The 15,247-nt window shown below is 42.7% G+C and overlaps 1 protein-coding gene across 1 annotated transcript in view; it reads left to right on the top strand.

Annotated features, from left to right (window-relative positions):
- Positions 1-15,247, top strand: part of BCAM (basal cell adhesion molecule (Lutheran blood group)) — a 152,127-nt gene that overhangs the window by 82,860 nt on the left and 54,020 nt on the right. The window contains exons 3-5 of the mRNA XM_082274476.1: positions 11,139-11,355; positions 12,707-12,777; positions 14,544-14,640. Of these exons, the coding sequence (XP_082130602.1) occupies positions 11,139-11,355; positions 12,707-12,777; positions 14,544-14,640 (385 nt within the window). The remainder of the gene's footprint in view (positions 1-11,138; positions 11,356-12,706; positions 12,778-14,543; positions 14,641-15,247) is intronic.

Below are 15,247 nucleotides of genomic sequence, written 5' to 3' on the forward strand. Positions count from 1 at the left end.
ATGTAATTCCAGACATAATCATACCGCCAGGGAGGTTAAAGAGAAGTTTATAGTCCTTTGTCATTCTCACATGCGTCAGTGCTGGTGGAGAGCAAGATAATCTACTTGTATGATTTTGGATTGATGTAGGAACCCAAGGTGTCTGGAGAATGCAGATTGTGCCTTTGGTGAGAATGTAATCCAGGATCCCGGTGTAACGTGAGAATTACCTACCTCACTTGCAGTGACGAGGGTAGGTTTTTCTCACGGGTAGGTAATTCTCACGGAACACCGGCACTACAAGGCATGAGTACTAAAGACTAAACCACCAATCTCTGGAAAAGGTGTGCCAACAGCCATGATGACCATATATCTAAGGCATCTTCTAATGGTGGCTCACATTTCCCCTATGGTCCAAGACCAGTCATTTACCTGAGTAGTCCCCCAGGCAGATTTATTTTTTCTTTTCATTGACTTTTATACTCTTTCTTTTCATCTTTCCATGCTGTTGCCCAGAGATAAGATCAGTCCTTTGAATGTCAGGGCTGAGGAACAAACAAACAGGTTAAAGAGGTGGAAACGCTTTGCTGAAGCCTGTTTACATTGCCCAGGGTCTCAAGAACAGAGTAATGAGTAGAGAATCCACCCACTCATTGCTTATCAGACTCTGGGATCTGTAGGAAAATGAATCACCAGTCAGTGGTGGAGTAGTGTTACAATCAATATTCTGTCCCGGCTGATAGATTATTCTCTCCTTGCAATTTGTGACATATAGTTAATGGTTAGAAGCATGTAATGAGTGTAGGCTCAACTAAAGTAATACAGTTGTTGGCCCGTTGTTGTTATGAAAAACATGACTTAAGCCTCGTACACACGCGTCAAAATTCTGCCGGTAATTTTCGTCCGATGATTTTCGGCTTGTTAGTATGATGCTTCCGACAACCGACTTATCGGCCGAAAAAATTCTGGTGTGCAGGCTATAAAATGTTTGTCCTCCGTCAAAACACGTCCCATTTTCGTGCAGTCAGTACAGATTTCGACCGGGAAAAATCTAATGAGCAAGACTAGGCATGCTCAGTGAAGAAAGAACACAAAGAAAGCAAACCAACACATGACATCACTTCTGAAGTAGAATTTTGTCGTGCGGGAAAATTCGTGTGCAGTCTAGGCACATTACAACCAACAAAACACCACTCTGGACAAAAGATGGATGACTGGTCGGCAGAAATTCGTTGCCTGTGTACGAGGCTTTAAGCCTCGTACACAGGCAACGAATTTCCGCCGACCGGTCGTCCGTCTTTTGTCCAGAGTTGTGTTTTGTTGGTTGGAATGTGCCTAGACTGCACACAAATTTTCTCACCCAACAAAAATCTACTTCAGAAGTGATGTCATGTGTTGGATTGCTTTGTATGTGTTCTTTCATCTCTGAGCATGCCTAGTCTTGCTCATAAGATTTTTCCCCATCGAAATCTGTACTAATGAGATGAAAATCGGACGTGTTTTGATGGTCGACAAAAATTTTATAGCCTGCACACCAGGATTTTTTTTCGGCCGAAAAGTCGGAGTCGGTTGTCGGAAGCATCATACTAACAAGCCGAAAATCGGCAGATCGGTCATCGGAGGAAAATTCCCGGCCGAATTTCCACTCGTGTGTACGGGCCTTAAGGCTGGCCATACAGCTTCAATTTTCTTGTACAATTTTCCTTTAGATTTACCTCAAACTATGTAGTGCAAGGGCTTGCCTATTTGTATACAATTGAAAGTTGTTTTGTTGGTTTTTGGTAAATCTAAAGGAAAATTGTACCAGAAATTTGAACATGTATGGCCAACTTAGGTTCTAAATTCGTCTGAAGCTAAGTTCGCCCCTTAATGTATATAAATTGGAATTCCAATTCCATTTATTATTTCACTTCAGGCTTTATAGGAATGATAATTAAAGGCATAGTAGGCCAGGGAAAACTCAAAATAGGCACAATTAGAAAGCGAGAAGTATTCTGAAAAAAAACTATACACTGGGTAGGCTGTCCTGTTAGCAGCTCAGTAGCATGGATCGCACAATGGGAATTCCACATACAAAAGGTGGACACATCTTGGCTCTTAACTTGATGTTTGACAGTGGAGATTGCTGGTTGTGGAGATTGTGGATTGTGGACAGTGGAGATTGCTGGTTGTGGAGATTGCTGGTTGTGGAGATTGCTGGTTGTGGAGATTGCTGGTTGTGGAGATTGCTGGTTGTGGAGATTGTGGATTGTGGACAGTGGAGATTGTGGACAGTGGAAATTGTGGACAGTGGAGATTGTGGATTGTGGAGATTGCTGGTTGTGGAGATTGCTGGTTGTGGAGATTGCTGGTTGTGGAGATTGCTGGTTGTGGAGATTGTGGATTGTGGAGATTGCTGGTTGTGGAGATTGCTGGTTGTGGAGATTGTGGATTGTGGACAGTGGAGATTGCTGGTTGTGGAGATTGTGGATTGTGGACAGTGGAGATTGCTGGTTGTGGAGATTGTGGATTGTGGACAGTGGAGATTGTGGACAGTGGAGATTGTGGATTGTGGAGATTGCTGGTTGTGGAGATTGCTGGTTGTGGAGATTGCTGGTTGTGGAGATTGCTGGTTGTGGAGATTGTGGATTGTGGACAGTGGAGATTGTGGATTGTGGAGATTGCTGGTTGTGGAGATTGCTGGTTGTGGAGATTGCTGGTTGTGGAGATTGCTGGTTGTGGAGATTGCTGGTTGTGGAGATTGTGGATTGTGGAGATTGTGGATTGTGGAGATTGCTGGTTGTGGAGATTGCTGGTTGTGGAGATTGTGGATTGTGGAGATTGCTGGTTGTGGAGATTGATGGTTGTGGAGATTGCTGGTTGTGGATTGTGGATTGTGGACAGTGGAGATTGCTGGTTGTGGATTGTGGACAGTGGAGATTGCTGGTTGTGGAGATTGTGGATTGTTGACAGTGGAGATTGCTGGTTGTGGAGATCGTGGATTGTGGACAGTGGAGATTGCTGTTGAGGTTGATGAAGCAATGGGATTGATTCACTAAAGGCAAAAATACCATTCACTTTGTAAGGGAAGTTGCACTTTGCAAGCTTAAGCCTGGTACAAACGTACCAATTATCGTCCAGTATTGAATGGTCCAACAGAAACTGGCCGACATTCGGCCCGTGTGTACGGTAGCCTGTCCGACAGAACCCAACTGAATGTCCGGCTTCTGTCAAAGGGGCATGACTGAACATCTGCCGATCGTTGTGTTTTGGCGGGGGGGAGGTCCATCCCCCTGTAAGAATACAATAGCTCGGGAGAAATCACTGTACTAACATCGGATAGTTAGTACAGCAAACTCCTCCGTTTTTTTTCCATTCAGCCTGCTTTGTTGAAAAAAGAAAAAATAACGAATAGTGTGTACCAGGCTTTGGTGAATGAGATAAAGCTCTGCTGATTTAAATCATCCAGTCATGTGTAAGCAGAAATGCTGTTTCTATTATTATTTTTAATATTATTTTCTAGTGATTTGGTTTTATTTGCAAATTGCAGTTTGGCCACATTCACTAAGCTTTGGTAAAAATTCCCTTGCAAAGTGAACACCCTATTTTCCTTTAGTGATACCACCCCAATAACAGGAACTGCAGCAATGTTAAATTGTTCTTTTTTTTTTTTAATACATTGTGTTTGTATTTAATGACATATGAGCTTAATAAAGAATTGCCTCCCCGTTTCTCACTGGGTGGGAGGCCTGTGGGTTGACCCATTCATTACAGCATTGTAACCGTGTCAAATTTAAATATGAAAGTATGCATGTCAATGTCTGCTTGCTGTGCTCAAGTTGTACAAAAAAACATAAAAAAAAAAACGTATATGCTCAAAAAGGAAAAAGATTTGGATTAAGAGATTAATAGTTAAAACTGCAGCAGCATCTATATACTCAGCATTATATGTACTTTATTTAAGAATCTTGGTCTACATCAAGTGCCTTTATTTTTTGCTTTCTTACAATGTTCTTTAATTAAAGTACTGTAAAGTGCCTGGACATAAAAGCTTTGTATGGAGTCAGGATTCAAAGGGTCAATAGGGTTAGCCACTTCCATACCGCGCAAATTCCAGCATTCCTCTCCTACATGTAAAAAATCATAAATTTTGTGCTAAAAAATTACTCAGAACCCATAAACATTATATATATATATATATATTTTTAGCAGAGACCCTAGGGCAGGGATTCCCAAACTACAGCCCTCCAGTTGTTCAGGAACTACAATTCCCATCATGTCTAGCAGTGTTAATTTCGTCGACTAAAACCGACTAAAATGTTTTCGTCGACTAAATGAATACAATTTTAGTCGACTAAAATACGACTAAAACTAAAACCATTCAGATGACTAAAATACGACTAAAACTAAAATGGCATTTTAGTCATAAGACTATAACTAAAACTAAATTGAAATTTGCTGCCAAAATTAACACTGGTGTAGTGCTGTGCTAGTGCATGCTCAAAGCTTAATACCATAAATAATAACATATTCGATTTTTCACTCCAGGACCAGCAGTAGTATATAATGAGTTTGGAAATTGTAGAGAAATGCTTAAATAATGCATTACAAATTACAATTGAACTACACCCATTCGATTATAGATGACTAAAATGAAGGATGTTTTAGTCGACTAAATACGACTAAAACTAAAACACTTGCAGAAGACTAAAATGGGACTAAAACTAAAATGCCATTTTAGTCCTAAGACTAAGACTAAAACTAAATTGAAATTTGCTGCCAAAATTAGCACTGATGTCTAGTCATGTCTGTGAATGTCAGAGTTTTACAATGCCTCATGGGATGTGTAGTTCTGCAACAGCTGCAGGGCCGTAGTTTGGGAATCCCTGCCCTAGGGAATAAAATGGTGGTCCTTGCAATTTTTTATGTCACACGGCATTTGCGCAGCAATTTTTCGGTACTTAAACATCGGCTATGCTTTAAAAATGTTTATAGGTTACCAGTTTAGATTTACAGAGGAGGTCCTGTGCTAGAATTATTGCTCTCACTCTAACATTCGAGGTGATACCTCACATGTGTGGTTTGAACGTCGTTTACATATGAAGACGCGACCAATGTATGCGTTCACTTCTGCATGCTGGAACGGGGGATGCTTTAATTTTTTTAAGTTTATTTTATTTACATTTTTTATTTTTACACTTTCCCTTTACATTTTTTTTATCACTTTTATTCCTAGTACAAGGAATGTAAACATCCCTTTTAAAAGGAATAGTGCATAACAGGTCCTCTTTATGGAGAGATGTGGAGTCTTTAAGTCCCCACATCTCTCCTCTAGCCGCTTTCCGACTGCGCACAGAATATTTACTGCAGCAGTCAGCCCCGGCCAGGCAGAGTGACGTAGATCTACGTCGCTAGCCTGGGACCGGCTTTTGAGCCAATAGCGGGCGAGCGCGCGCCCGCTGAGGCGCGCGCCTGCCCCGGCTCGTTCACAGAGGAGTCCGCGCGTGTGACCGGCGGACCTGATGTCCGCCGGTCACACTACGATCGTCGATAGAGCGGGAGAAAGGCGGGCGGCTTATGTAAACAAGCTTCCTGTCATTCTCCCCTGTGTAAAAATGGAGATCAGACGGTTCTACTATGTAGAACCGTTGATCTCTGTTTTTACAATAGGATACCTGTCCCATCACAGTAAGAATCACGCCCCTAGGACACACTTAACCCCTCCCTCTCCAATACAGTTAACCCCTTCCCTGCCAGTGTAATTTTTTACAGTAACAGTGCATATGTATAGCACTGATTACTGCAGTAATGTCACTGGTAACCCCAAAAGTGTCAAAAATGTCAGTCAAGGGTCCGATCTGTCCGCCGCAATGTCGCAGTACCGCAAAAAAAAACGCAGATCGCCACCATTACTCGTTAAAAAAAAAACACCAAAAATGACAAAAATCTTTCCCTTTGTTAGTAAACGCGATAACTTTTGCGCAAACCAATTTAAAATACGCTTTTTGCGATTTTTTTTTTTTTTTTTTACCAAACATATGTAGCATAAAACAAAATGGCCGAAAATGTTAAAAATTTAGATTTTTACATTTTTTTGTGGGGGAATTTCATATAAAAAAAAGTGAAAAATATTGTTATTTTTGCAAAATTTACGCTCTTTTTTTGTTTATAGCGCATGATCAAAAAATCGCACAGGTGATCAAATACAGTAAACCCCCCTCGCGGGGGTTACGCTCCGGACCCAGCCGCGAAAAGTGAAAATCCGCGAAATAGAAAAACCCCATTAAAATGCATTGTAGTCAGAGACATAGCAAGAGCTATGGAAAACACAAAAATATTTCATTTTTAATGATTTATATAGTAAAATAACATTACAAAAAAAAACGCAATATACCGGGACCGCAAAAACTGAACCGCGATGGAGCGGGGGTTTACTGTACCACCAAAAGAAAGCTCTGTTTGTGGGAAAAAAAGGACGTGAAATTTGTTTTGGTACAGCGTCGCACGACCGCGCAATTGTCCGTTAAAGTCACGCAGTAAAAAATCGCAAAAAATCCCCCATGTCAGGAAGGGGGTAAAATCTTCCGGGGCTTAAGTGGTTAAGCTGGAAAACCGGAGATAAAAAAAAAAAAACGATCTCAGACTCTCCAGCCGAATACACGGCAGTGTTTACGTGACGTCATAATGTTGCGCCCAGCCTCCGAGAGTCATAGAGATGACCAGAACCATCTGGTAAACTTCCGCTACCGGTGGATTCCTTCTTCGGCTCAACGATTGCACGGGCGAGCCAGTAGAGGCACCGGAGGGTGCGGGGGGGACGAGGACGACATCCCCTCCGACCGCCTGTAAAAACAATCAAGCGACTGAACTGCTGCTATGATTTTTTTTACAGTGCAGGGAATCACTGGCTGAAAAGGTGGTATCTGAATAATGCCTGTAGCTGCAGGCATCATTCAGATATCCCCACCATACCCCAGGCTGTCATATAACATACTGCGATATGAAAGTGGGTATTATGGTTTTGTCAGTGTGCCTTGATATGATGTATCGGACGTGTTGTGCTGCATTGCATTTTTGAATCGCATTGACTTCCGTGGCGGTGCAGGTTAATACAGCCATAATGCAGACTGCAGGATTTTCCAAAACACTGCAGTGCAATGCATTGGTGTGAACAGGTCCTATAAAAACAATGGAATGCCCCTTTATTTTTTCCATTTTCTTTGCGCTTGAATACATCGCAAAATGCATGACAAGTGCTAAAAGGTCTTTCCATCCATTCTACTGTGGCATGATTTAGGGCAGTGAAGGCACAGATCAATAAATACCACCCATACCTTCTTTGTGTAAGGGAAAGGAGATAAACCATTTTAATGGAAAACAACAAAACAAAAGGGGATCCCTTTGTTGGATATAGACAACAAGGAAACTTTGCTTTAATAGGTTTTAAAAGTCATTCCTAACAGGCTAAGGGGGGAATTGTGGTAAGGTGACAACCAAATTGATTTTCTCATCAGGAATGCAGTAATCTGCATTAACTGTCAACAGCTTTTGCTCTGACAAGTGGAAGTAAACTGGGGGAGGAAGACTCTCTCCCCCATCGCACTAGAGATGAAGATTTGACAATGGTGCATTTTGAGTCTTCTAGAATAATTGCTTTAGCAATTTACTTGTCAGTTCAAAATAGAATTTCTGGTGCACATTGTGTACTGAAACTGCTCAAAGTCACTTGTGTGACAAACATATTAAAAGGACCATCTACCCGAAAGTGATATTTCAGTGTTTGGTAGATGCTGGAGAATGAAACCACCTCACAATTTTTTGGTGAGATATCTGCGCTTGTGTTCTCGAATATGGATAAGCTTGGGTTTGGTTCAAACCCATGTTTGGTCAAACCTCAACCTAATCAGCTGCCAATGGGGCATTCCCAGTCCTGCAGTTGCACGTACACAAAGTGACAAGATGCTGGTGACATCATTGACCTAATATTGCCATTTGGCACCTAATGGCCAAGTAGAGGCTGTGGGATTGGGAATACCCTGGTCACTGCTGATTGGACCAGCACGGACAACTTCTGTTTAAGTTTGGCTGAACATGGGTTTGGGTCGAATCGAAGCTCAACCCTCATCCTCAGTCTGCAGGCCAGTTGTGGCTATTATTAACTAATGCTCCATGTTTGAATCTTTTGGTTTATTTTACATTATGAAGAAAGCAACAGTAGTGGATGGAATATGCAAATCTGGGCAGCAACACCCCAAACTGCAAGGTAGACAGGAACAGAATAAAGAGTTGGCAGAACATTGAATCAGACTTGAGAAAATCCAAAATGTGAGACCGCACTCAGGGTATTTTTGATGAAATCAATAATTTTCTTTATTCCTCAAATAGGATAGACAGACAGTGTACAAGGCAGACGTGTCAGGTTGACGCGTTTCACGACATTGCTAGTCGCTTACTAGTCGTGGTTATGACTATTGAGGAATAAAGAAAATTATTGATTTAATCAAAAATACCCTGAGTGCGGTCTCACATTTTGGATTTTCTCATGCTTCTGGACGGCGGATCTGACCTGCACCGGGTCTGAGGCATGCACCTGAGCGGCTTTCCCTCCTGTCTCCCATTGAATCAGACTTGTCAGATGTCAGGGTCAGAGGCCAGTAGCTATAGCAGTGGAAAAATGTATGGGGGAGAACCAATGCGCTACCTAAGGTATATGATCTATATTGGGTAGGAAAAAAATGATGAGTACCAACAATGGAACTGCTGCCAATTCTAGTCGGTGTCACCACCATAATAGCAAATAAATATAGCAGTAGAAAGTCTCCTACCAACCAGCTGAATAAGTGCAATAGCAGGTCACCCTGGCAGATGACAAGGGTGCACCTGAGGTGCAGAGTCTAAGCACTAACTTGTTCACCAGAGCTTCTGATGGTGGAGATGGGTTTTGCTGCATGTTAGTACCAGGTCATGGTCCTCAGGATTGCCCCACCAGGAGGTGAGCAACTCAGGGTCCAATAGCAGATATAGCAGAAGCATAGGCAGTGAACAAGCTAAAGGCCGGTAACAAATGGCTGCAGGTTGGGATTTAGCTGAAGTGTAGTTAAGGAACAAGCCAAAGGTTGGTAATAAGCGTTAGCAGAGTTATGGATGATAGCAGGAGTGGCAAGCGTGAGATATTGGCTAGAGAAGGCACAATAATCTGGTAAAAAGGAAGTGCAAAGGCATGACCTAAATGGGAAGCTTATGGGAAGATCATGGAGTTCAAGGTTCAGCAGAAACAAGGCTTGTTCAAGGGATTGTCAGGGGAGCTGTCCTATGGATCAGAGAGGGTGCTAATTACCATCTCAGGTGGCTCAGAAAGAAGGGACAACGCCAGACACAGCAGAGGTCGCAGGTCTAGACCCGGGTCATGACAAGACTCTTGTTTTCCTAAGGCTGCATTCACATGTCAGTGTATGGATCGGGGGCAGAATCGCCGCGATTCCGCCCGCGATCCGGAGATCATTGCAAATAGCGGGACGCCTGTGCGTTGCCCGTGATTTGCAATAGCACCCCAAACGCTGAGCGATGTTGCCGCCTGCCGAATCGTGGTAACATAGTGCAAAAAAAATACGCTCCAAAGAAGCTCTTGTACTTTTTTGGGCGTAATGCGTCCCGTGATTTTTTTTTGCGCGATGTTACCGCGATTTGGCAGGTGGAAATCGCGGCAACATCGCTCAGCGTTTGGGGTGCTATTGCAAATCACGGGCAACGCACAGGCGTCCCGCTATTTGCAATGATCTCCGGATCGCGGGCGGAATCGCGGCGATTCTGCCCGCGATCCATACGCTGACATGTGAATGTAGCCTAAGATGCTGACTGGCTCAGGTTAAGATATCACTGTAGACCAGATTTTAGGGCAGTCAGAAAGTCAGTAGACTTATGGCAAAAACACCATGTACATATTGCTTATCATGTAAGTGATATAAAGCATTTGTAGCTCCTGAAACTATTGGAGGTTAAAGAGGAGCTTGGGCAGAAGAAAAGCAGGAAAGAAGACCCAGGATAGAATCTTGTAAGTGTGCTATAGATGTGATAAGTAAAGATTCTAGGCTGGTTCATCAGAATAATATTGAGTATGTGGATACTCACATCTGGAACTTTGGAAGAAATCCAAACAGGGGCCAAGCAACCTGTATCTCGAGCATTGAGAATATTGCTGCCTCCACACGGAGTGGTGAATGCAATTAATGCTTGTAGAGGCTTTTGTGGAGAATCTCAGGCTGCGGGTCATCGGATTCTATTACACGCCATGATTAGGGAGCTTGGCCCCCCAAAAAATAGGTTTTGGGTGTGTGCAGAGGAATCCGTAGGGGAGGAGATGCTTCAAAGTCTCTTGTCGGAAAATATTACCTTATGATAAAAAAAGATCATATTTTCTTACAAGAGACCTTCAGGTATCTCATCCTCTAAAGGGCCCCTGCACATCATTATGACCTCATTAATAGTGCCAAACTCCAATAATTTGCACACCCACAAAATTATCATTACAATATGAAATCGTATGTGTAAGCCTAACAAATATACAGCACTTTTAAGTTACATACATAGTTACATAGTAGGTGAGGTTGAATAAAGACAATAGTCCATCCAGTTCAACCTGTGTAGGTGTGTGTGGCTGTAATCATCTCACATAGCCCTGAATGTTCTGATCCTTGAGATGTACGTCTAAGAGTCTTTTGAAAGCCACCATACTTCCCGCAGAAACCACCTCTTGTGGTAGAGAATTCCACAATCTTGTAGCCCTAACAGTAAAGAACCTCCCACGTTGCCTGAGGTTAAAACGCTTCTCCTCTAATCGCATTGTATGCCCTTTTGTCCTCATGCAATCCCTTCGACTGTACAGCTTTTTTTCTAAGCTGAGATCCCCATTGAGATATTTATAAATTGCTATCATGTCCCCCCTCAGGCATCTCTTCTCCAGGGAGAATAAATCGAGCGATTTCAGACGCTCTTCATAATTAAGGTCCTCCAATCCCCTAATCAGTTTAGATGCCCTTCTCTGGAATCACTTTAAGGAACTGTAAATTTTACAAATACTTCCCAGTGTGGATCCTTGAAAACTTCACTTTAAATATTTCTTATCTTTAGCATCAGTCTGTTTTAGATTGTCTCCTATATTTTTCTTTCTTCTGGACACACAGATAAATCAGGAAGGCACTCGAGTCCGTATCGCTACCTATAATGATGGACGCACATCAGTGGACCAGGGAACAGACTTTACCGACCGAGTCGCAGTTAAAAGCGACAACAGCCTGGTGATCACAGATACCCGTGTTAAAGATGAGAGCACATTCTTCTGCAGGGTGAACTCTGTCGGCGAGGGGAATGCTGAGAGCAGTACTGAGCTGAAAGTCTATGGTGAGTATGGACATATGTTACTGCCTCTACCTTGTTTGGGCTTCTTTTTTTCTACTCCTGCTATCTAGCGTGGTTGTCTGTTAATTGAGTTGCTTTCTACCAAGGTGGTTGCCTGTTTTTGTTTAAGTGCTTTCAATCATCAGGATAAATCTCTTAAGCTTTATACAATAAGAGCTGTATGAGTATCTATCTTAAACGTGTCTATAATGACCACAAAAAAGAGGACTTAGTATAATCTTGTTCCTTTAGTAGGAAACTTTTTTTATTATCTACTAGTGACACCATCACCATGCTTGGAAAAATTCTTGCAGGGGCAGCTGCTGGGAGCTCAGTTCCAACTGATAAAGCCAGACCCCCAGAACTACATCTCCCATGACCTACAGTATGTCCATAGGCATTTTGGGATTTTTTTATTAAAGAATATGTTCACCTTTGGGAAGGTGCACAAACCATTGTTTAGTAGGTGCACCCTATTATTATTTTCTCATTCAGATATTGCCTATAGTCCCTTAGCCTTCCTTGTTTTTAAGTCCATACACCTCCTTTTCCTTCCATCAATAGCAGTTCCCTAGTAGTACCAATTTGCGATAATATTCTACTCCTGTCACTCCCCTGTGGCGTGATAAAAGCATCTCAAGTGGAGGGGCTGGCCAGCCTGATGAAGGAGGTTGATCCTCTGAAACGACGTTGCGGCCCGCCCTCTCCACAGTGTCAGCTGTCTCCTGCTGGCTTCCGTGGAGGAACCGGCAGTGTCTTGTGACGCTGAATCCGGCTTGCGGCTGTGCGCCGCAGATGTCCCCAGGAGGAGGAAGCACAGCGAGATCCCCTTCCCTTGGGATCTCCGGACCATCCACTCCCCATCCTCCATCCCTGGATCTGTGAACACACCTGTGGCTGGGTGCTTGCGTCCCAACCACCCCTCGGCACCTATCGTTGGGGATCCATGCTTTTCACCTGAATGCTGATGTTGATACTCTTAAATGTAAGTGCATTGCAATAAATTTGTTTTTAATTTAAACACTACTCTGACCTGGTGCCCTTGTTTCGTTTATTCACCTTTGGGAACATGTCACATGTTCCACTCATTTTTAGGATGGAACATGTAGCATGTTCCCGACCATAGTAATGAATGGCCTTGTGTGGCTTTGTGCTATTACTTGTGTATACCTGTGCAAGCATACAGATGTACAACCCTGAATGCAGATAGTCTGCTTCCAGGGATGTATATCTTTATGCATGTATGTGTGTATTCCAGTAGTGGCAAAAACCTGCATATAGCCGCATGTAGCCTGTGCATAAGCCCTGTGTGATAAAATCCATTTTTACTAATATAATTATTTTCTCTTCCCAGTTTCCCCGGCATCACCAGAGCTTACAGTAAATTCCCAACGATTATCAATCACGGAGAATGAGGAATCAGAGGTATTTCTTAACATTTTCATTATCTATTGCTCTTTCTGCTCAGTTTTAGACTTCTTCTGGCTTCTTAGGTGTCACACGTTTATAGACATTTTATTTCAGAGCTGTAATGACTTGTGATTAATTTAATTGTGCAACAAAATTGTTCCATTTTGTGCTAGGAGACCTCTGCTAGGGCTTCAGCTTGTGAAGGAGCATTCTGCACTGTAGACTTTTTACAAAGCATTTGCGAAGCTTTAAGGAACTGCTTTCTTGAAGCTTATAAAGCAAACTTTAGTTTCATTTTGGGGATAATAAACACAGCTTGTAACGGGATCATTCACACTAGCGTTTGGAGTAGTGATCGACCGATATAGGTTTTTTATTACCGATACCGATATTTTGGTCATTGCATATCTGTATTGGCCGATATCTGCCGATATTTTCGCACATTTAAAAAAAAAATTTTTTTTTTTTTTAACAGATACTCTTATGGAGGGATCTGGGGGTCTAAAAGACCCCGAAACCCCTCCTCTGCACTTAAAAGTATTCAAAACGCCAAGTTTGGCTGTTTTGAATGCTGTCATTTTTTTAATTTGGCGCAGAGTACCCGGAAGTCGTGACATCACTTCCAGGTTTTTACATGGAGACCTAATCAGAGCCGAATGCGGCTTTGATCGGGTCTTTGGCAGCTGTGCAGGTAGGATGCCCGGGTCTCCCGGTGGGATGGGAGACCCGGGCTAGCCATGGATGTTGACGGGGGGGAACGTCCCCTCCCGCTCCTTGTAATGACAGCCGAGCGGTTGTCATTACAAGACAGCCGACCATCGGCTATGGACGCCGGTACCGGGGTGATGCCTCTAGGCATCACTCCGGTACAGCACTTTCCCGAAATATCGGCAATATCCGTAACATCAGGGGCCAATTCCGATATATCGGGGAAAGTGCAGATCGGCCCTCGATATATCGGCTTTGTCGATAATCGGTCGATCTCTAGTTTGGAGGCTGTAAGGTGGCAGAGAGTGTACCAAAAAGCCAAAGTAATGCCACTCTAGAGTGACCAACTCTCACATCTTGTAAACTGGAACCCAGGGTTCTGCACAGCTCGTGTGTAAGATTCAGAATTGTGCACAAATCCAGAATAATTCTGTACAACATAACGCGTTTCACCCTAAAGTCAGCGCTTGCTCTAACAGGACTTTTTAGCATGAAACTCATTGCCTTTTATGTTCCTGTCATACCTGTGATGTGATTATAATGCTTCAATAAAGATACCAAGGAGTGCAGCAATATTCTGGATTTTTGCATCCTATTGGCCGAGAGTGTACATATGCCAGGGCTGGAATGCTTTGCTTCACGGTCACAACAATAATGATAACCACCGTTGCTTTCGTCGGATATAGTGTCTGCCAAACACAACCCATTAGAGTGGGTGGGGCCACTCCGTAAGCTCCCTGCAACTGTGTGTATTGCGGCTTACTAGTGTGGCAATCAAGGGGTTAAAGCAGGTGGTGAGGAGGGGATATAACGCCTTCTCAACACCTTTAATACTCTCTGAAGAGCAATCCGAAAGAGGAATTTGGATCACTCTTCAAGGATCAGAGCACATGTGAACGAATTATTTTTTTCTTTACAAAAGCTTCATGCATACACTGCTCTTATACACGCTAAAGTTCAAACATACAAGACCTTAGCAACAACCTGCAAGCCTGTCTATAAATTGTTTTTTCTTTCAACTGATGTGTGGTCACTAGCTTAGTATATCTTACCCATATGCACTATTTTTTAAGGTTGCAACCTGCATCAGCCGGAACTCCTTTCCAGCTCCAACCATTGAATGGTACAGAAACCAGGTTCCTCTGAATCCAGGAACTGAAAAAGGATCAGGTATGACCCTGGAGGAGACCTGTATTTGGAAAAGAACATATGATTTTATAGTATTGATATTCCATCTAGCCTGGAATAAAATGTATTTGAAGGTTCTCAAGGTCATGATCAAACTAGTAGTCGTTGGTCACAGTAGCCTGGAATAAAATGTATTTGAAGGTTCTCCAGGTCATGAAAAAACTAGTAGTCGTTGGTCACAGTCACGTTCAACTGGACTTGTTCAGTAATGTTAAAGATGTTTCATAGATTGTCCACTTCTTCAAATACCCCATATATTTTATAAAACAGGTAGCACCAACATGTTAGCTAATTAGGCCTCATGCACATTGGACGTTTGGCCATCTCTCCTAGAAGTCTTTTCTCCTGGCAGCAGAGTTTAGGCAGAAAAGAAAGCTTTGCGCTTGTAAATGCATTTAGGCACATCAAGCGATTGGGCCAAAATTTGTTTAATTGGCCAGAATAATAATTTATTCTGGCCAGTGAAATTAATTAATGCTCATGTTTACACACATGCGCCTCAAGCTTTCTTTTTCTCCTAAAACTTCTGCTCCTGGATGCCGCCAGTGGTTTTATTTTTAAGCCTCTAAACTCCATGTGCATGGACGCA

This window comes from Pelophylax lessonae, assembly GCF_965119305.1.
Source record: "Pelophylax lessonae genome assembly, chromosome: 12".
NCBI classification, from domain to species: Eukaryota; Metazoa; Chordata; class Amphibia; order Anura; family Ranidae; genus Pelophylax; species Pelophylax lessonae.